We start from the raw sequence: 22260 nt of genomic DNA, 5'->3' as shown, positions 1-22260 counted from the left end.
GAGAGTGTCTCTCTGAGTTATTCATGTCTCACCCCCGTATTCCTTTTTTGTTTTTTTTTAAGAATTTAGTTTCCCTTCATTTCCCTTCCCTGAGTTCAGGGAAAATCGGGTATTGAAAATGGACGGATTTGCCAGACATGACAGAAAGTGGGCTAGCGTTTTTATTTTTTTGTGGAATAAGTTTGGATCGTGACTTCATGATAAGGCAAAAAAAAAAAAAAAAAATGTGGGTCCTGAGACTCCACCAGTTGAGAACCGCTGGCCTACAGATGACATGTGGGTCCCACACAAGTCATTACCGAGAGATTTTGGGGCGCCGGAGAAAAACGATTGCTCGTCCGCATTCGTATTTGATCGCCCCCCCCTCACCCCCCCGAAAAATCGTTTTCATCTCCTCCTTTTTTGTAATTAAACTTTTGACAGTCCCCTAATGGAGGTTCGGCAAAAGAAATGTGCGAAAAATATCGCGGGAGTCTCTAATTAGTTCCTGAACTCATTAGAGATTTTTTTTTTCCTCCCCCCACCCCACCGCCCCACTCCCCGCACACATCGCTTATAAATCTGATGTATGACGGTGACGTGGTGGGCCATTTTAAATAGAGAGTGGAACAAAAAATTAGCCTGTCTGCCACCTCCACCCCCTTTATGTCAAACTTTAATAATAAAACGAAGTGAATTATTCATACGGCAGTGGATGGCGTATGAATAAATAACAAAAAAAAAGGCAGATAAATACGCATTAACCGACTTAATGATCTCCTCTTCTTCTTCTTCGTCTTCTTCTTCTCCCCCCCTGTCCCCCTCCGTGCTCGGAGAGTCTTTGCGGCAGACTCAGTTGGGACAATCTGTCACAGGGCAACGGGGGGAAGAAATGGAGCGTATTCAATAAACACCGAGTGGAGCTGTTGGTTTTCCCTCCCCTGTGGAGTTGACTTCATGGTCAGAGCGTTTTCTTTTTTTCCCCGTCTGCTTTTTTTTTTTTTTCCTCCCAGCGAGCGGCTGTAATCCGCGCGGCCTGAGATTTTTGTCACTTACGGGCCAACCGCCACGTATCATCCTTCGACTTAAACGCTTAAATCTTCACGTCCGCAGCTCGACGACATGGGCGGGTCGTTCTGTTTCTTCCCGCGAAAGACCGCGGAGCGCGTTCGAGGGAGTTCGGGGAGCCTGAGAGGCCTTTGAAATATTCATGGCAAATGTGGTGTAGGGAGCTAAATAAAAGGAGGTAGCAAGGAGGAAGAGGAGGAGGAGAAGCAAGAGGCTCCACCCCCCCACGACTCATCCCCACGCCTGAGACGCATTAGGCTCCTCCCCTTTAACCGTTGGTCGCGGTCAGAGTCTCTTCCGGTGTTTTTTCTTCCTTTTTTTTCTTACACATCCTGCCCTCTGTTTTCACTTTGCCGCAGTTTCTTGGCTCCCAGCAGGTCAAACACGCAGACACACACACACATACGCGCGCGCACACACACACACACGCACACATACGCACGCATGCAGACAGGGCTAAGTAGTATTTTATTTATTTATTCCCCCCCCCTTGCAATTACGAGCCATTACGTGGAAGATGCTCTTATCAGTAATGGCACTCTGGCGCTAATGCCGCTCGGCATTCAGGAGAGAATGTGAGCCGGCGAATTAGCGCGCTAGCGCTGATAGTTCCTGGTGCTGCAGCCGGCGGCTGACTGATTAATAAGCGCTCTCCTCCTCCTCCTCAGCCTCCGTCTGACATTTTGATGGTGGTTCTTTTTCTGTCAGTAGACGTGGACAGTTTTGAGTGTTTTGTCAAGTATTCGCATTTCAAACAGCTTTGTTTGTTTGTTTTGTTTTTTTATCATTTCAGCCGTCTTTCTTAACGCGGTTCAATTACATTTACCGACATTTATTTGTGGAAAAAAATGAGCCGATTGCTCGTTGACATAAGTAGCTAATCGGCCAATCACATGGCAGCTCAACTCAATGCAGGCAATGAAGGTGGTTGTTAGTGCCAGATGAGTGTTTCACTACCTGCTGCTCATCTACTGGGATTCTCACACACGACAATTTTAAGGGTTTACAGAGCACGCTCACAAAAAGTATTAGTAGTAATAAGTACTATCCGGTGACTGGCAGCTGTGTGGAGGATAAAACTTTGGTGATGTCAGCGGCCAGGAGTCAGATGCAGCTTTTAAGGCGTATGTTTGAATTGAGTCTTATTTTGATGTCACATTTTAATGTGCTTTTATTTTGACATTTGCTTACCCTGCCCAGGAAGTTGTAGGTTCAGAGGTCACCTCATGTTAGTTTTTTTTTTTAAAGGAGTTAGGAGAAACACCTGTGTTTCTGTGTTCATCGCACGCCATCCACACTGTAAATGACACAGAGGCGATGCCGTAAGTAAATCATTTCATATTTGGAAACATAAATGAATGTTTAAAATATTATTTGCATAAAAAACAGTTGATGTGTGTTTGTATTTAGAACTTTTCATTTACATTTTTTTTTTTTACATTTTGGTAAAACACGTGCTGAACAAAATGGTGATCTTATATTCTGATTATGTCAGTTTTCTCTCTGTGCATGTAAGATGGTGTTAAAGAGCCACAGTAAACAGCAAGAAAAAGCTAACTACGACTCAAGTCATTTGCAAGGAAGAGTTTAGCTAGTTGTATAGCTGCAGTGAGGACATACAGTAGGTCATAATGGGCGGACGGATACCTGGATCTTCCAAAGTCTGCACATTAGCATTTCTGAACGCACAACGCACCCCTTCTGATCAGCAGAACTAGCGAGGTGCTGCTAAGTTGAAATCTCCATCATGCGGCAAATGTGGCTAAAACACAAAGTGAAATCTGAGCTCGGGTCAAAACTTTTGAACACTTTGTTTTATTCTGAAGAGATTAGTCTGACATGCCGAAGCTGTTTCGTAGTTCACTGTTTTTTACCCGAGAAAGGTACCAGAGAGACTTCCTGGTCGAGATTAATCAGACTTTCCTCTTCTTTTTGTTCCTCTATCTTGAACGGAAATCAACAAGACTCGCCTTACTTGTCTAAATTCCGTATTGTTGAAAGTTTCTTTGCATATATATTGTTCATATTTTGCTGCCAAAAACTATTTACCTCCTTGTTTACAGTCTTCCGCAAATCAATCGTACACCTTCCACAAACTCCTCGCAGGGTTTGTTGTCACACGCATACAAAATAACCAAACACGCTCTGCAAAAAAAGTGCACAAAGTGACAGTCGAGGGAGAAATTATTCTTTGAAAGCACTTTGCATAATTTGGGCCACTTCAATCTGATGGCCCCAGTCGCTCATACAGACTTTTGGTCTCGCATCTTGTTTTGTTTTCCTTTATACTCTGAATCATGAAAGACATTTAAAAAAAACAGCGTTGAAATCGTATTAAATCGACAGACTCCCACTTCATCCTGATTAATTCTCATCCCTTTTCCCTCATATGTATATATATATTTTTTTTTCATTTTCTTTTATCCTGTAAACACAATAGATCTCAAAGCACCGAATAAATGGACGTATTGCCTGTTGACGGGTCAACCGCAGGACCTCTTCCTAATCCCTGACGCAAAACAGCCCATAATCTGCGGTAATAAAACAACAGAGGATGTATGTCGGCAGCTTATCTGCCGTATTTGCCAACTGCAGGCTTACAGCCGATGGCGAACGCCAGGGGGGCCTCGCTGCCGCAGAGAGGGTTCTCGCCCCTGCCCGAGAACATCGAGCGCCTTGTGCTTTCATTTGCAATATCGATCTTCCACGCCCCCCCCCAACCCCCCACCCCCTCTCCACCACCACCACTGCCACCATCTCAAATTGTTCGGAGCTCAGTGCCGTGAAAAGATGACAGAGTGAGATCTAATTGATCCAGCTGAGCAGGGAGCAGAGGTCGCTAGGAAGAAGAAGGAGAAGAAGGAGAAGAAGGAGAAGAAGAAGAAGAAGGAGAAGAAGAAGAAGAAGAAGAAGAAGAAGAAGAAGAAGAAGAAGAAGAAGAAGAAGATTATTTTCATTTTATTAGAAACTTTATTTACAAAACCCTTTGAAAACTATGCACATTTTCACAAGGACAAGACATGAATAGAGAAATAAATAGATAAGTAAATAAAAATAGGTAAATAATAAAGCAACACACACCATGTTTTTGAGGCATCAGAGTTCCAAGAAGAAGAAGAAGAAGAAGAAGAAGAAGAAGATTTTTGATTTTTGAAAAATAACATTTATTTGCCGCTCTCATTTCCATTCAATCACTCAAACTACATAAATAAATAAATAAAAGAAGTTGAAGAAGATGAAGACGAAGAAGAAAGGAAAAAAAAACACCCTCAACGTTTTCCACATTTTAATGCCTCCAGTTGGTATGCACTTAGCGTGGAAGTAAATTTCTCTGTTTACGAGAAACTCTTGTGTGTGTGTGTGTGTGTGTGTGTGTGTGTGTGTGTGTGTGTGTGTGTGTGTGTGTGTGTGTGTGTGCGCGCGCATGACGATCCGAGCCTGGGCGAAATGCCGAAATGCTTTCAAGAGGCACTCACGTGCGTTCAAGCGTCGTGCCCGCAGCTTTAATCGACGTGCGGTGAGTAACTGAAATGAAAAAGAAAGAACGAAAAAAAAAAAAAGTGATGGAGGTGGTCCGGTCATTATCAGTTGTGATGATTCAGTGTATTTTGATAATGCGGCCCCGAGATGATGGTCCCGGATAATGATGTACATTAAGTCGCACGGGTTTTCATTTTCAAATCCTCAACCACCACCCCCCCACCCCCACCCCCCGCCTACAACCCCCTTCCTTTTGCGGCCTAATGACAGTTTTATGGGAAACTTCATTCGTGGGGGGAGGGGGAGGGGGAGACGAGAGGAGGGGACCGATAAACATCGGCTCAAGTTAATTGTGGGATAAAAAGGTGGGGGGAGGCGGGTGGTGGTGGTGGTGGTGGTGGTGGGTGGGTGGGTGGGGGGGGGTTATGGTGTTGGTTAGGGGGCTGAAGTATAAACATTCTGTACTTAAGTAAAAGTGCTTGTTTAAAAAAATACCCTGGTAAAAGAACTGATTCGACTCCTTTACTCAAGTAAAAGTAAGTAAAAAAAAAAAAAAAAATGTATATATATATGTATATATATATATATATATGTATGTGTATATGTGGGTGTGTGTGTGTGTATATATATATATATGCATTTTTTTATTTTTTTTACATCTTTACTAATCTCAATACTATAGTTTTTGCTACGCAACCAACTACTCCGCAGATATGACCAGTGAGACATTATTGGCTGTTTACACTTTTAATAACAAGAAGCAATGTTATTTCCTCATTTTTGCTCTTTTGTCTTTACTGATTATGTACTGAAAAGTGACGCCAAGAATGAGGTACTCTAAAACTACCTCCCTCTAAAATATCACCCACTGTTATATTGAACTACACAACAGCAGTGTTCAAACATCTCCACTTCAAGCAACAACAATTATAATACAAATAAGTGAATTACTTTGATCAGAATTTGTATCTTTTAAACACTTAACTAGCATGTTTTTCCAATGTAAGAAATGAAAAGTATAGATAATAGTGTACAAACGTAGAGAGTAAACAGAAAAAGTAATAAGGAAAGTAACTACTAAGTAAAGTACAGGCACCTGAAAAACCTACTTAAGTACAGAAACAAAGTATTTGTGCTGCTCACATCCCGAAAATATCTTGCCGTGTGTTGGAGAGAGACGGCCGCGGCTATCTCCTGGATCTGCTGTAAACTAATACGCCGTTTACCCCGAGCTACGCTAATCAAGAAAAAGTCCAAGCCGCCGAGCAGCGCCGACGCTCCGTCTCCGCCGTAACCCGAGCTCGTCTCCCCCTGCCCCTCCGATGTATCATGGAACTGCGCAGTCTTTTCATTAAGTATCACATCTCAGCCTGCGGGGGTTTTCGCCAGGCTCGGTATAATGGAGCCTCCGTCTCGGCCACAGGTACATAAAAAGGAAGCTGCAAAAACCGTCGCGCCCTCGTTACGCGGCTCCTTCCTCCACTTACGTAATTTTTTTTTTTTTTTTTAATGGAGCCCAGAGCTTCTTCTTGCCTCGGCCTCGTAATTGCACGAGCGCCTGCCTGCCTGCCTGTCTGACTGCCTACCTGCCTGCCTGCCTGCCCTGGAAATTAAAAAAAACAACAACCCAAAAAAACATGCATCCATGCGTATCCGTCGGGCAGCAGGTGAGAAATCAAACTATTTTGCTCATCGTTTGCCTGCTTGCATACAGCTGGAGCGTTGGATGAAGAGACACAGAAGACAAGAACAGAACAAACTTGGAGCGATGAGGAAGATTTAACCTTTCAGCACTCAGTCCAATGCATAAATATTTGTCGATAAATATGCATGAGTTTCACGCAGCCTTCCGCGCTCGTCTGGGGCTTCCGTCTCGTTGCGTTTTGTGTTCCTCGGGAGAGGTTTGTGGGGGAGGGGCTGAGGATCTGTTTTCCTGCAGCTGTGTCGCGCTTTTGTGCGTTTTTCTCACCTTTTCGACGTCCGCGAGTCAATTCGCTCCAATGGGAAACCTGCATGTGAGTGGGACGACGTCTGTGTTTTGTCTTTTTGGCCTTCAGTCGCTCAAATTAGGGCTTACACAATACCCCCGCCGACCCACCCTTACACACACACACACACACACACACACACTCATCCCTTCCGCTGGAGCCTCAGCGACACACTCGTGCAAAAGCAGCCATTCCATGCTTTTATCCTTCCATTATCTATCGCAGCTTAGCCGCACACACTGTTGCATGAGTGTGTGTTTGTGTGTTTTGAAAGTATCCTTAATACTTACTCTTGAATGTGTTTGTTGATTCGGATCTCCTCACATCTGGTTCGTGGAAAATCCTTGTTTCTGTTTTTTTTTTGTTTTTTTTTTTAAAGCCAAGGCCAAAACTATTGTGCTCTGTTAAATTCCATTTAATCTTATCAAAGTGGTCCTGTTATGATTTAAAAAAAAATGGCTTTTTCAGCTCTTTCAATCGTCTTTTTGCATTACTGTAAATGCCAACACCAAGTATGAGAAATGGCAACTACAGCATCCAATCGCAAGGGACTGGGCGGTTCCAAGGTGGAGCCACAGATGGAGCTCCTTTTTTAAGCTCAGCTAGGAGTTTTTTGAGCAAACAAACCTTGTTTAATGATGGAAGTAAGCCACCAAAGTTGAGTTAGTAAACTGCGGGAATGGCCATGATAGGGCCCCTTTAAAAAAAAAACATGGCCAGTATAGCCAAAGGCTTCGATGAGGTTTGGCAGTTTACGCGTAAATCCAAATACGCCTGCTTTGGATCAGGGCGGCTGCCGTATTACGTTTGTAATCCAACAGCAACAGTAAATAATACCCACATAATCTGGATCGTCCTCCCTCTTGGTCTGATGCGTCCACAGAAGGTGAGCCGAGCGAATCTGGGAGGCTCCATCTAAATGCTTTCAGGAAACTTCAAGACACCTAGAAGTTTTTCTTCCTAATGCATTGTGTGAAAACTGAATATTTTATGACGAGAAATACTTTGAATTATTTATAGGGGAATACTATTAACCTCTATAGAATGTTGGAGAAACAAACTTGTCCCGTATTCAGCAATTTTCTCTGGGCGCTTCTGAACGTCCCATAGATTTCTTTTTTTTCTTTTCTTTTTTTTTTTTTAGCTCGAAACCCCTGCCGACCCTGCGTGCAGTCAGCAAATTAAGCAGAGTGTTTTATCATAATATTCCATAAATACGCCGCCGTATTAAGTTGATGTGACAGAGAGGTCATTTGCGTGCTCAAAGTTGCTTTTTATGATCAATGACATGCATATCAGCGAAAAAAAAAAAAAGGTGGAAGAAAAAACCCTTTTCTCCCCAAAGGTGAAGCAAGACCCGACTCATCGTACGGCAACTTGAGTGAAATCGTTGCGCTCGATATTTTCGCTTCGCGCCGCCGACGTCTTTATCATCTGAGGAGCAGGTGGTGGGTGTCCCAGCTCACTTCAGTGGTGTTTAAAAAGAGAGGTGGGTGGGGGAGGGGGGGGTCCACACGCACAAACGCACACACACGCGCCTTCATGTCTCTTGGATCCCGCTGACCCTCAACTCGGCGTCTACCTCCGAGGACCGCGCGGCTGTCTTTTATCTCGCCGCCGCCGCCGCGCTGCAAAGTTATCAACGGGGAAACCAGCGCAGGACATCGCATACATTTTCATAAATTTCAGCCGTTGATTTAACGATTTCGTTCCCGGCTCCCACCGACGCGGCGCGCTATGTTTATCGCCGTGGAAACATTCCTTCTTTCGACAAGTTTGGGCGAGGTTTTGTTGGAAGGCGAAACCGCGTAGGCGCCGTGGCGAAAATATAATGAAGACAAAGTCCAATGTGGAAAGTGGGGGAGATGGGGAAGACACGGGGGAGGTACTCAACGTTAAGTTGGGCAGTCCGGCTGTTCGTTGATCTCAGGGGCTGTTACACAGATTCAATGTTTGCTACGTCATCATCACGTTAATTGCGACAAATCCCAGATTTTGCTTTGTTTCTTTTACACTCCGGTCAGTCATCATCACCACCACCACCACCACCACCACCATCACCACCATCACCACCACCGCCACCACCACCACCACCACCATCACCACCATCACCATCACCATCATCATCATCATCATCATCAGTGTCTTTTTTGATGGTGCTTCCTTCACAGCTTCCAAAAATGATACCCCAGTATGAACCCTATCCCATGGAACACCAAGACAATTTTTCAGGGAACCTTTCAACAACAGCAACAAAAAAAAAAATCAAACAAGTATGTTTGTTTTCGTCAAGTGGCTTAATGAGAACAATACTTAAAGTGTACTGCTGCATCATAGGGCACCGCTACGTTGCTACAGGAAGAGCAGAAGAACAACAAAATTAGCAGCATTTCAGAACAACAGTTGTAACAGTTGTAATTATGTTTTGGAGGTTCCGAGGTCGTGTTAGCCTGATGTTCGCAACAATAAACCTGTTTCCATCCAACGTAAACCACCTCAACCGAGCGTCGAAACTTCTTAGTGGATTACAGCATTTTGTTTGTCTTTTTAAAATAAAATCCCTTAACGCCATTATCTTCTAAATGCACATTGAAAGGATTTATAGGAGCACATTACATTCCTTTTATTTCTATTAGATATAAATGACGTAGCCCAAAAATCAATTAATGGGTGAGATTGGAAATATAACAAGGCAGGTTAACCACCTGAGGTCACCCCGCAGCTGCCCTACCAATATAACCAATTGGCAAAGCCTCGAAAGAAGTACTATCCAAAGAGGTTGGAAAAAAAGTCCTAAGAAAGAGATCAAGCGAGCTCACTTTGAACAACCTCGCCACCCAAGAGGCTCTTTAGCAAACTTTGATGTTCTCAAAATTATTATATATTATTATATTAGTATTATTCGGCACCAAATGGTGGCAAGAGTGTTCCTCGAGATCATTTAAAATATAAAGATAAATAAAAATAAAAGTCTCCTTGCGTTCATCGTCATTAGCGCGGAGTTTCGGCGGATGAAGATCTTGCCGTTTGGAGTTGGACTTGCCGCAGGAGGGAGAGCCGCCCGAGCGGTGCCTCTGACGGGCTGGGGCGTATTTACGACGCTCGGCGAGGCCGGATACTGGAAATGAAAGAGGCGCCACTCGAGGGGGCTCTCTGTCTTAATCCGTGGACATTATCTCCACGCTGTAAGCGGGTCTTGGCTCGTTACCTCTCGGTAGAGAGCCAGGCTGGCAGGGTTGCGGGGAGGCGGGGCGGGGCGGGGGAGGGGGGAGGGGGCTGAAAGGGATAGGGGAGGGCCCGCGCCCCGGCCGCCGAGAATGTAATCTCCAGATTAGGGTGGGAGGAGGAGGGGGAGGATGGGGGGCGGCGAGACGAATTCCCGCTGCCAGCCTGACCTTGTCAAGGCAACGGAGGAGCCAGAGTGAAATTGAGATTTCGGGACGGACGAGAAGCAAGTTGAGGCAATGTTTTTTTTTTTTTTTTTTTTTTCCCTCCCCCCCGCCGACCCACTCCTTCCTTTTCCTCTTCTCCAAGCGCTTGAGTTCCTCTTTTAAGGGGTCACAGCCTCGACATCGTGATTCACGCTAAATGCGTGCGGTCGCACGGGTGGCGCGCACGAGAGGCGCTGTCGGGCAAACTATTTCTCGCACGGACCGCCTGAAATAGTGTCAGACGGGCGCGCCGCAGCGTCCTAGCTTTGCGGAGGGCAGCGCCACGCCGCTCGTTTCGGAGACGGTGGTTTGATTGTGGTGCCGCGGTTTGAGCCTCACCCTGTGCCACCAGGAAGGGCCGATGACCTTCAAAGGCTTTGGACGACTGACGAATCCAACGTGTAAATTCAATCACGAGTCGTGAGCCTGCGTGAGCCTGCGTCGAATCGTACACTTGAAGCGCTTGAAGCCTTCGATCTGCTGCCATTCTTTGTCCATTAACAACGTTCAAAGTCATGCAAACACACGCTGCTGCATTACTGAGCGAGGCTGTAAACGCACAAATTCTGTTCAGTTCTCAGCTTTAGCATGAGGCCCCTTTTTGAATTTCTCAAAAAGATTCATGACGTCAAAAATATAACACAATTTTATTTTTTGTCAATCAGAAAGCAAAATGAACATGATGAACCAAAGCTGAGGTCAGATTTTCAATTCCCTGCAATATAAAGATCAATGCTTGAAATATCTCAATATATCCTGCTCTATATTTCTATATATACATACCTTATTTATACATTTTACACATACATATATTAATATTGAATCCATTTCAAATTCTAGTTATTTTCACAACACTTCTCATTTGCTTTTCTTTGTGTTTGATGCTCTCTGTTTTAGTGTGTATTCTTACACATACATACGAGGCTGGACTCTAGATGACGAAACTTCGGGGCCATTTAAAATCAAGATGTTTCGTTCTTAAACTTAGTCCCTCATTGCCAAATATTTCAACGGCGACCTTTTAACTCTTTGATCGACTTCCTGTAAGCATCGTCCGGTTGATAGAAACTGGACAATGAAAAATAATGAGGCCGCAGCCCTGCGCACGCATTTCGTCTATTCCAGCCGTAATTGAACAACAACAAAATAATGAGCGTGCCGACCGCAGACGGCGGCTTGTTCCGTCAGCCTGCGTCGGGAAAACTTCGGAAAGCTGCTGATAAGCTGCCATTCAGCTATTTAGACAAAATGTGTTTTTCATTGCATCAGACGCTTGCTCAAGCAGAAGGGGGAAAAACTCGCTGTCTAACAATTTTCTGTTCAATTATTTACGGGGTGAAACGCACCGGGAAGCGAAGCTTTTCCATGCCGGTGATCCTTTTTGTGCTGCGCTGAAAATGAGGAGATGCGCGAGACCCGAACGACATCCAATGATAATCACAACCGACGCTGGATGGTTTTAGGATGCAGTGTTTACTTGAGACAAAAGAAGTGCATGAACAATTCAGCAAAATATATATTTTATGTGATTCATTTAGTTTAATTAACGCTTACGGAGTAACGCATTTTTTTTTATTCGCTTTCGAGTTCAGTTATTTTATCGCATTTCCAATGGCACGAAAGCATCTGTCAATCAGCCCTGTTAGCGCTTGAACATTTAAGTCACCAGGTCACGTACTGCTCTCCGGTGTGACAAGGATGGACTGTAGCTGTCATACTAATTCATGTCAGACAAACTTCCAGGTGCTGTTTAGGGTCGATAGGCTCCTGGTAATTTGTTGTCTTCCTCACATGGGGAGCAACAAGCGTCAAAAGCTCCTCTTATTGTCTTATTGACATCTACAACTGAGTTCAAAATGATTGTGATATAGTTGAGTTGTTAAGTTCATCATTACTGCAGGAGATTGGGGACGACTTTGCTGTGATTGCTCGCAACCTTCCATGACTTTCGCCGTAAGGTTTCTAGTTTCCAAATACCCGCACTTCAGTGCAGTACAGTTCTTTTTTGTAGTTTTATTTTTTAACATGGGTAGTTTGTTCCAGGTCACCTGGATGGACGTGATGACCCGTTAATGCAACATTGCTTACATTTGGAAAAATACAAATTTGTGACACTATGCCTGAAATACAATCCAATTATGTCCAAGCGGCACAATACCTGTTTTTTGTTCGGGTTTCGTGTGAATGCATTAGCATAATTATTGTAATATGATATAACAATTCCTAAAATGTGACACCGTAGCACTATATGTTATTTGCCAATGAGTAGATCATAAGAGCATTAGCTAACCCCATTATGATTCCACTGCAACGCCAATGTGGCTTTTGTAAAATGTTGTGAAGTGTCTGTCACTCTTCAATCAATTTTAGGACTGTACACTGGTTTTTCAAATACTTCTCATTGCGTGAACACACTTCATGTGTCAAGCAAAGCAAAGCAGTTGAAGCATCTTTTTTTTTTTTAGATGTGAAATTAGGTTCTATCAATGTTTTTCTTTTCCCTGTATTTGTAACATGAATCTCTGATCTATTGCACAAATTGCTTCCTTAAACACTGGGGTGCTGCCCCTGAAATGCACAGCGCATTAATGGCCTGAAAAAACACTGATGCCTTGTTACGGCCCCGTGCCTCGTGTAAAACAAAACACCCGCCTTTGCCTCTCGTTGCCGTCCGCGGCTCATCGGGGTTAGCCTCATCATTCATTCTCAACATTAAAAGGTGTCATAAGATCTATAACTCAAAGCCCGTGATGTGCTAATTAAAAGTTTGAGACACAAAGTGGTGTCGAGGTGCCCTTGAACATCCGAAGCTACTGCGGAGTCTTCCGTAATCGCTGTTTCGGATCACTGGGTGCACCGGGGGAGAAAGTACCTCTCATTATTTTTGTTGGCCGTGAACTTTTGCTTCACACATATTGTTTACCAAAGGGGCACCACCAAGAGCGCCCAAAACGCCTGATTAGAAAAATGCTGACCCACTGCTATTTCCCCCCTCAACCCCATTTAAATTAGAGCTACGCCGGCTCTCACGACTTTGATATCATTGGGAATCAGTAATGGGGAATGAAACTGCGCTGCTTTGTATTGCAATGTAAAGCAACGCAGTTATTCCCAGTAGTGTTGCCTGTTAATGGCAATCCTGCTCTCTGCCTAAACCTGGTGCTTGTTGGTTATCCTTTGCTCTTCCCCTCGGCTTGGACGAACGTGAACATGAGCGACCGTTTGTCATGAGCTTGTGTTAAAGACATCAAATCATTTTTTTCTTCTTCTTCTTCTTCTTGTCCTCGCAATTAACTTGTCTTGTGGATTAATGTAGCGAGATGTAGCAAGAGTGGGATTAGTCGAGATTATCTCGGTCTAACAACCGAGCGCAGAACAAAGCTCGCACAGAGGCACTGGGTGGATTTAATAAACCTTTGGTTGGTCCTTTTTAAGTCTTTTGGCGCATGCCAGGGCTCAGAGGAATTGCACATCTCTTTGCTTCTGGCAGACTGTTTCGGGGTGTTGAGGTCAGAGAAACTCATGTTAAAATAGACGCTCCTCTGCTCCTCTTCACCCTTCTGTGGTATGAAGGGTGAAGTGTCCTAAGGGGGTTTTCTCTTCATCCATAGATTATTCCTAGTATCCGCTGTTTAGCAACCAGTTTTCTTAAGAGTTTTCCCATTACAGAAAACAGGATATGTACAAAAACAATCACGTTTTGTGAAGACAATATCCTCAATAACATAGGTCAAATTGCATTTGGGCCAGATAATCTACTTTAGAAGCTATAAAAGTAATTGTTGGAAGATGTTCAAACAGTACTCTTGTTCACCTTTCTAATTAAACAGATTTGTGCCGTAGGTAGAAATTATAATTTGGGTGGGCCAGTACAAAAATTAGACAAGCCATCTTTTCCCATTATAAAAAGCACTGGACGCTCAGAAACAACTGGGCTGGGTGGTTGTTCGGAGCAGTAGATGGACTGATTTAGCTACTCCAGGTGAAGCGTTGGCTAGCTAAGCTAACTGTCAGAATGAACGAATGGATGAAGAATCAGAGCGGCCAACGCCTCCCAAATAATTCCAATTACTAACGTAGCAATGGACAGTGACTGTTTAAATTGAGGGGCCAAAGCAAAGGGTCGCTTATGTTCTGAAGGTTTTCATTTTTCTGCAGTTGTGTTTCAATCAGATGAGAAATTAAATAGTTCAACAATAAATCAATTTAATGAATAGTTATTTTCCACACAAATTCTTTGAATTAAAAAGAAATGAGAATTGCCTAAACATGAATAAGGGCCAGTGCCTAGTGTGGGTGGCACTACCATGCCTGGGGAAACTGATTGGCCACTTTTAGCATTGTTTAGATTCACCCATGTTCTGTTATAGATAGGGCAAAAACCTGATTGAGTTACAAAACCCCTCAGAAGCGCTAATACGAAAAATAAAAGTTTTTACTTACAACACTGGACATATAATGTGTCCTCTGGAGGTACAATGGGTGCACCTGCGTAAAGATAATATTTGCAATGAAGTGCACCTCATCTCAAGACGCAACCCAGTCGACTTAATGACCCAATTGTCTGAGTTTTCAACTCGACTCTTGGGAAACACAACTGAAGCCATGCATAATCCCATATGAATTTTAAATGTTGGAGGCCTAAATCACAGCGCACGCTTTTAAGCGAATCCATTTCTAATACGGAGACAGCCGGGCTGTCACCCAGGCGACGCCTTTCATAGTGCGTAAATATATTTTTAATGCGAGCAAAGGTTTGAAAGTTGACGTGCTTGATGCCGCCGAGCCTCTTCGCGTGGGTGAGATAAAACCGGGTCAGAAACTGGGTGGGGGGCGTCAAATTAATCAGATCTTTACCATTCAGAGACAGTGCTGACTTTTAAACGCTTTTAAAAGCGAGATACTTACATTTTTGAGTCAGTGTGTCAGCTACCCTGACGTATGAGTGCAACCTTTTGAGGAAATATTCAATATGAACCTTTTCTGGATTTCCGTTGGGTTCTTTTGGTGACGAGCAGTGGAGGAACCACTGCCCTAGATAGTGGAAAATTACACTCCATAGACTTTCTTAAGTGAGACAAAAAAAATCTTAGCCCTGTTTTGATCTCAAGCTAGCAGTGATATTACATTGTTTTTTTTCTTTTCCTTGTGATTTTTAGTGCTGCCAGACGCGGCTCTTCTTCTTCACATCCGCGTGTCCGCGCCGGCTCTGAAGATCTGTGAACGCTTAAAAAAAAAGCCATTGTTGTACGTTTCGCGTGGCGATAACTGCTGTGTTTTTCGCACGAGTCTCGACTTCAACCCGTGTTAGGTTTCATTGTGTTGGCAGTCACTATTACCCACTGAAGTGGCTGCTGAGTGCGTCTGGGCTTCAAGGTCGGAGGTGTTGCGGCTACTCTGCCGGCGTTACGTGCAACCGCTGGTTATTCGGGTTTCTGCCGCCTTTCAGTGGTCTCCACCCAAGCCTGTCCATTCCGACCTCTGAGCCCTGACGCCAACAAGGCATTTTCATCCGCACGGCTGCAAATCAACGGGTGCTTTTTCTCTTCAGTAGCCCAGCCCCACTCACAAACTGAACAAATCACTCAGCGGCCTTGGGAGAGGGTGGGAGCGATGGATCCCAAATGTCTCAGAAAACATATTTTCTTCCATGAGCGACTTGTATCCACTGGATACAGTAAAAAAAATAAATAAATATTGGTTTCCCATCACTGGCAAGTAAACATTGAAATCCATCTTTCTGCTCGAGAGCAATGAGCGGCGATAACTCTCAGCAGGGGAGTCGTATCTACATAGGAGTAAAACAATACACGGTCAGAGCTGCACCTCATAAAGGCAAAGTCGGTGCCTGGAGGAAATCTTCATATTGCGTTCATTCATTACGTTCGGCTTTAAAGTCTGAGTGAATCAGTTTTATTTCCGTTCCTCGCGGGTCGTTCGCACGGGAGCCCAGTGGTAAACAGCTCACGCCGCAAAGAGCCAAAGCGCGTCGCAAACGGCGCTCGCGGTGGCCTAGGCTGTGATTCCAGGTTTGTCGATTTGCAGCAGAGGAATGGGGTTGGTTTTAGCCGGACGTCTGAGTGGAAAAAATAAAAAAAAGAAGAGAAAAGTATGCAAAGTAAAAGGATAATTAGACGATTCTGCAGCTGGAACAATGTGAAGCGGCTACCTCTCCACATGTCAGAGATGTTTTTGAGGACGACGCCCGGTGGGAGGAAGGAACTCTGTCTCGGCATGTTGCTAGGCGATGCATTAATATTAATGCTGACATCTTTTCTTTTTTTTTTTCTTAGCTTTTTTTTCCTTGCGCAGTATCTGCAACCCCCCTGGGACAAAGCCTGAGCATGAAGACATCCTCGTCTCGGAGATAATCATTTCATCGTCATTAAATACTCAAGGCTTTTGAACGTTTACCCTGCAAATGTACGCTTTGTTAAGAAATCACAACCAGGCAGGTTTCTTGGGTGTTTTTTTTGCTCGTCTCTGCCTCCGTGCAACTGAGAAGACAGATCTTTGGTGCATCTGATACATTTTTACCATTGTCCTGCGTTTTAGCCTTGCAGTTTGGACTTTAACTGTGTTTTTCGACTGAAACTTCCTTGTTTTTGCTTTGATCTCGATGTCCCCATCGGATTCTGGATCATCTGTTTGTTAGAATCTAATCCTTGAGGCGAACTGTGAGGATGGGCTGGTTTAAACAAAGATTTTTTGAAGACTGGAGCTTCGTCTGCGACGCAGTTCGCCCTCTGTCTCACCTTTTTTACCCCCCCGCTGGGCTTTTAGCTTGAAGTCTTTGTCGAAGCCCCCCCATCACTTCCCAACCAACTCTTAGCTCGCCCTGTCGGCAAAACCATTTCCCTGCCACTGAAACACAGATGTTATCCATCTGATTAAGCGTTCAAGGTTACATCTCCAAATACATCAAAGTCTGCTTCGCCCCGCCATCAGTGGAAGCGTGACAGACAGTGTTTGTGGTGTGCACTGTGCAGGTGCAGGCTGCACTGACCCTTCCCTTCTTTTCTTTTGTTTAGCTTTTGACCTGTCAGAAACTCAATATATCTGTGGATAAGCACACAAACGGTTGCATTTTCATGCATTCTATGAAGATATGTGCATGATTTTTATATTGGTAGAAGCTTCACAAGCTAATCTGCCCATAAATACATTAAGATAAGTGTGTGCTTGCAGTACAACAACCAGTAACAAGTAAACCCTACATGTAGAACAGTGCATACGTATATATAATTTAGCCGCTTCTATGCAGATTTAGTTTTCTAATACCTAATGTCACCCCCTGCCACAGACACCTGCCTCACTGCTCCGACATACACGCATTTATATTTAAATCCCATGGTTTTAGTTAACAAATTTTCTTGAACTTGGCTAAAAAACTTTGGGTGTAAATGAGTGTAAAAAAAACGTAAATTAAGGGTTAAAGGGTTGAGCCAATGTAATTTATTTTAAACATAATCTAATGTGCAACCTCTTCAGGAAACCAAAAAACAAACATTATTTTTCAGTGTCACTTCAGTGAAACCTACTGACCTCATTGGTAGCCAGGATGAAATATTAATATGCTGCTGCTGTCTGACTGACTGGTCCAGGCCATGATTTATAAAAAAAAAAAAAAAAAGGAAAAGAAAGAAGGAAAAAAAAAAAAGCAAGAGCAAATGCTCAATGCTCAAGCTGAAACTGTTTGGCTTTTAGCCATAAAACATTGGAAACCAACGCTAACTAAGTATCGCTTGAGGCTAGCATGAAAATTTAATCTGCAGAGCTGGTCTAGCGCTGTTCTCAGTCAGTGGTAAACGTTTGTGTAACCCATGAAGAAACATTCAAACAACAGCTGTGTTACGCTTGGGCTCGCACAGCCGGGTTGCCGCCACGATGAGAGCTCTGTGAACGCCCAGAGAATGTTGCAGAGTGGTTAACTGTGTGAGGAAACTAGCGATACAACAACATCACTAACCTGGCTTGGCAGCATGTTTGCTTAGGTTTCCACTCTGAAAACTCAATTCAGTCTTGGGATCCTAAGAGTTCTTTCCACTCAGCTTCCTTTTAGGAAGAAACCTCTGCTCTCCAAAGTGAAGCGATGGCGACCCTGGCTCTTTGTCAGTTTTATCAGAACTATGGAGTTTCCAACTTAACTGAAGGAGAAACAGCAGCACTGAATGCTTTTTGTTCTCGGTGGACAACTTTTTTTTGTTTCGTTACAATCGACTGGCGTTGCCATGGAGCACTGGCATCGTTCATGTAATACCACGACTGCCTCTGTTGTAACTCCTGTTCACTTTTCCTATGTTTGTGAACCCGACTGATTGCGCTCTCGTCTCTCTCCCACCTCTCCAGAGATCGAAAAAGTCCAGAAAGACGAGGGGAAGGAGGAGGAGAAGTTCATCGACGTCGTCATCAACAAGAACATGAAACTGGGCCAGAAAGTTTTAATACCCGTCAAGCAGTTTCCCAAAGTAAGTGCAACGGTTTTTCCTCCGCCGGAGAAAACGTGGTCGGCGCACAGACGGTGGGGGAATTTTAAATGGCGTTATTTATAGATAATGAAAGCCAAACTACAGCTGTGAGCATTTTTTTTGATTTAAATTGCCCGCAACAGCCACTTGACACTTTTTTGTTGATATTTCATGTTATTAGATGTAGCATGTCTGGAAGATGGCGCTTGCGCGCTGCGTCGGCTGACAGAACTGGGGTAGGACTATATTAGGGGATATCACTGACAGGCTGAGCCGTGTTTTTAGGTTTTTTTTCTCCTGTTTTTTTTTTCCGAAACGTCAGAAACCCAGAGTTCCTCTGGCTCCGCCCTCACATCTCGCTCGGTCAATGGGGCTTTGATGGCTTTATTTGTCGATGAATGTGTGATACTAAAGACCATTTCTTCCAGGTTTGACGCGTTACACGGTTACGGAAGCACATTGCTGTCACACTAGAAAAAAAAAAACAGGGCTCAGTATCGCGTTATAACGTGAGACTATGACATTATAACGTGAAAATTATCACAAAGAAACGTGATGGTGTCATGTTTTAACGTGAACATTATCACGTAAAAAGGTGAAACTATCACGTCACTTCGTAAAAAGTATCACCTAAAAACATGAGTTTTCACGTTTTTACGTTTTTTTTTTTAGTTTTCACATTATAACGTGATACTGAGCCCTGTTTTTTTTCTAGTGTGGCAGCAATGCTCTTCCATACCTGGTCCATTCAAGCGCTCCCATCCATTTTTTTCTCCCCCCCTACTATCATTATTGCCATTGTGTTTCCGTGGAGGGGGGAAAAAAAAAAAAAATGCTAGCGCGCGGGGTTAAGAGTCCAACGGCATCAGTCACATCCCCGGACTGTCAACTTCGCAATGACCTCCACGTGCAGCCGCCTGAGCTATGGCACTGTCGCCACCTTCAGAGGGCTCTTAAGCTCCGCCCGCCAGGACAGATCCTTCATCGGGAACCAGAGCCATGGGCCTCGGGCGCGCGGCAGGGATTTCCCAGTGGGAGCGCGACGTACAGGGCCTGGTGTAAAAGTGAGAGGCTTGCTGCCGGATGGGGACATCACTCAAGTTTTCACCTCGGGCCTTCAGGGCGAAGGACGGAGGGGGAGAGCAAAGAGGAAAAACAAACAGACGAGAAAGGGAAGTGGAGCGCTTTGCCGATGAAATATGTTGAGTGAAATGATGCAGACGTCAGGGCAAGAATTGACGGTGTAAAAGTGGCTTGTTTGTTTTTGTAATATTTGAATAACCCCCGTTCAATTTAAAGGATTCAAGGAACTTTATCGTCACACCAGCACACCTTTACAGTCGTGGTACGAAATTAGTATTCAAGTGCGGCTGTAGAAGCCATGAATAAGTATGAAAATTAAGAGAGAATCAAAAATTGAGTACAACAATGTAAACAACAAGAGCAAAGATACAAACAGGTAAATACAGACGTGAAAATTAGCTCTGCTTAATACTAAATTTGATGTGATAGCAAGGAGGTAGTCCGTAATATTTCACTGATGAAATAGATCAGGAGCCGGATGAGCTGTTCTTACATCAGTCGACAAAAGACATCTCTATTAACCGACACCTTGTGATGTTCAGTGTTCTAAGTAAACCCATTTTTTGTCTCTAGTGATTTTATCAAAAATAAGTAGGTAAGAATTTCGACAAAAAAATGGATTATTTAATAAATTATTGGGTAATTTCTCCCTTGTTTTAGGTAGTTTGTGCCAAAGAATGATGCCTTTAATTTTTTAAATTTGACTTAACGTCGTAAATTCAGCGGAAGCCATGGGATCGGCGCCACACACGTGGCGAGAGTGGCCTCAGGCAGGTGTCTGAGAGGGAAATCGATCCCGTCTCCTCAGTGTGATTCACCAGGTCTCCGGCTGCTGGTTCGTCGCAGAGCGAGAACTTTGTCTGTGCGTATATTTAAAAGGAGGATTCAACACAGCGACCATTTGGTTATATTCACCGAACTAATGAGCTAAGTGCCATCAAGTTGCCCTTTCACAATCTCTACTTTTGCTGTGCATTTACATACATGCATTTATTATTTCATTATTCAACCCAAAAAAATAGCAACGTTGTGTTAGAGCCAGAAGGAGTCGTGGTTACCCCCCCGCTTCTTTCATCTTGTTATGTCCTGTTGACGACACCTTCACTCTTTCCCGTCTGGAAGTATGGATCTTCATTAACGCGGCAGTGAGCGCAGGACGGAAATCTGTGCGGTCACGAACCACGCAGTGGCTCATTATCTCGTGATGACCAGATAAATTACCTCGTCACCGCCACAAAATGAGCCTTGTTATCCGGAGATAATGAGATGCTTGGTTTGTGATAACAGATAACAGACTGGAAAATAATTATCGTGGCCATGACTCGCCTCTGCATTTAGTGCTTCTGCACTGTCACTGAAGTTCATATGTCCAAATTACTTCATTCATTCATTCATCCATTCATTCATTCACTCAACAGTGATCTCTCAGCAATGCTGCGTTAATGTTTTTCCAAATGGGATCATTTCAATGTGCATGCTATCATTAAAGGTCCATTGTGTAAAATTAGCCCTAATTTATGATTTTTATGTTGATAAAAGCTTGACATACAGCCCATGAACACGTAAATAAAAATGTATACTCACTGTAAAATAAAAGTAATTTGTTATTCCTACCCTCTGAACGGTTCTTCCATGTAAAAAAGAACACAAACATATATATATATGTATATATGTATATATATATATATATATATATATATATATATATATATATAAAACCTGACAGCGTGCTGCGTAATTACGATGAACACTTGCATCCTCAAATGAACCAACAAAGAAAAAGGTGGATGAGGTATCCAGGTTTGTGCTCGCAGGCCACCGTAGTTCACCGGAGAGTGCTGCAATCTTAATGTAACCACTTTATGTCACTGTTCCTTCTTAAAAATCTCCAAATATTACACACTTCACCTATAACGCTTGCACGTCGCCCAGCAGCACAGAAAGTGTAACATCTTGTTAGTTTAGTCTGCTGAATTTCATTCCTGCGAGAGCATTTCAACAAATGGGGAAAGAATAGAAATAATCATTACAAAACAACAACTTGATCAAATCTCCAAAGGGTAGAGCAACCAACTTTTTCCCGACTAATAGCAAAAATCAAAGCTCACTCTGGAGTTTAAGCTCTTAACTCTGAGTAATTAATACCTAGCAGGTAGTGCCGAGAGCTCAGATGAGGAGTCGTGGTGAATTTCAAGGGGTGGCGGCGCTGACAGCTTTTAGCGCGCCTCGTGAGCGCCGACCCCACGGCTGGTTTGAGTCTCCCGGGTTCGCAGCCAAACAGATTTGCTTTGACAGCTTTGATAAGTAGAGCCACTAATACGCTGTTTAGAGCTCCAACAAGCCGCCGAAGGAAGACAAATTCAATTTGTTCCGTCTGACAGGTACCAATGGCGACGAGCGATCGGCGTGACTTCGGTGGGGGTTTTTTTTTCTCTCCCTCTCGCTCCTCAGCTGCGGGCGTCACCTCGTAGCTCCATTTTCCAAATAGCCGCTTTCGCTCCAAATCCGTCCTTGGCAAAGATGTTGCGCCGCATCAAACAAAAGAAGTGGGGGTAGTTAAGGAGGTGGGAGTTCCAGTTCTGCTGCTCCCCCCCGACCCCCAGTACTAAAACAGAGCACCCTGGTGTTTCATGACTCACTCTGACAAACCCTCCCTGAAATGACACCGTATAGATATATATAGATATTACACATACTACTGTTCAAAAAGACTGCATTGAACTCCATCATAAGAAGCTTTACGACATTAAGATCTTGAACGCT

At 43.8% G+C, this 22260-nt stretch overlaps 1 protein-coding gene across 3 annotated transcripts in view; it reads left to right on the top strand.

The window, feature by feature from the left end:
* Nucleotides 1-22260, top strand: part of khdrbs3 (KH domain containing, RNA binding, signal transduction associated 3) — a 101160-nt gene that overhangs the window by 30667 nt on the left and 48233 nt on the right. For all 3 annotated transcript variants that reach the window (XR_012923823.1, XR_012923822.1, XM_076011860.1), the window contains exon 2: nucleotides 18296-18414. Coding sequence is in view for 1 of the 3 variants with exons in the window: in XM_076011860.1 (XP_075867975.1) it covers nucleotides 18296-18414 (119 nt within the window). In the remaining 2 variants the exon portion in view is untranslated. The remainder of the gene's footprint in view (nucleotides 1-18295; nucleotides 18415-22260) is intronic.

Source organism: Nelusetta ayraudi, unplaced genomic scaffold (assembly GCF_046127955.1).
Source record: "Nelusetta ayraudi isolate G7.1 ecotype Tasmania unplaced genomic scaffold, CSIRO-AGI_Nayr_v1 ptg000135l, whole genome shotgun sequence".
Taxonomy (NCBI): domain Eukaryota; kingdom Metazoa; phylum Chordata; class Actinopteri; order Tetraodontiformes; family Monacanthidae; genus Nelusetta; species Nelusetta ayraudi.
The sequence above is the reverse complement of the archived record's forward strand: the minus strand, read 5'-3'. Positions and strand labels throughout refer to the sequence as shown.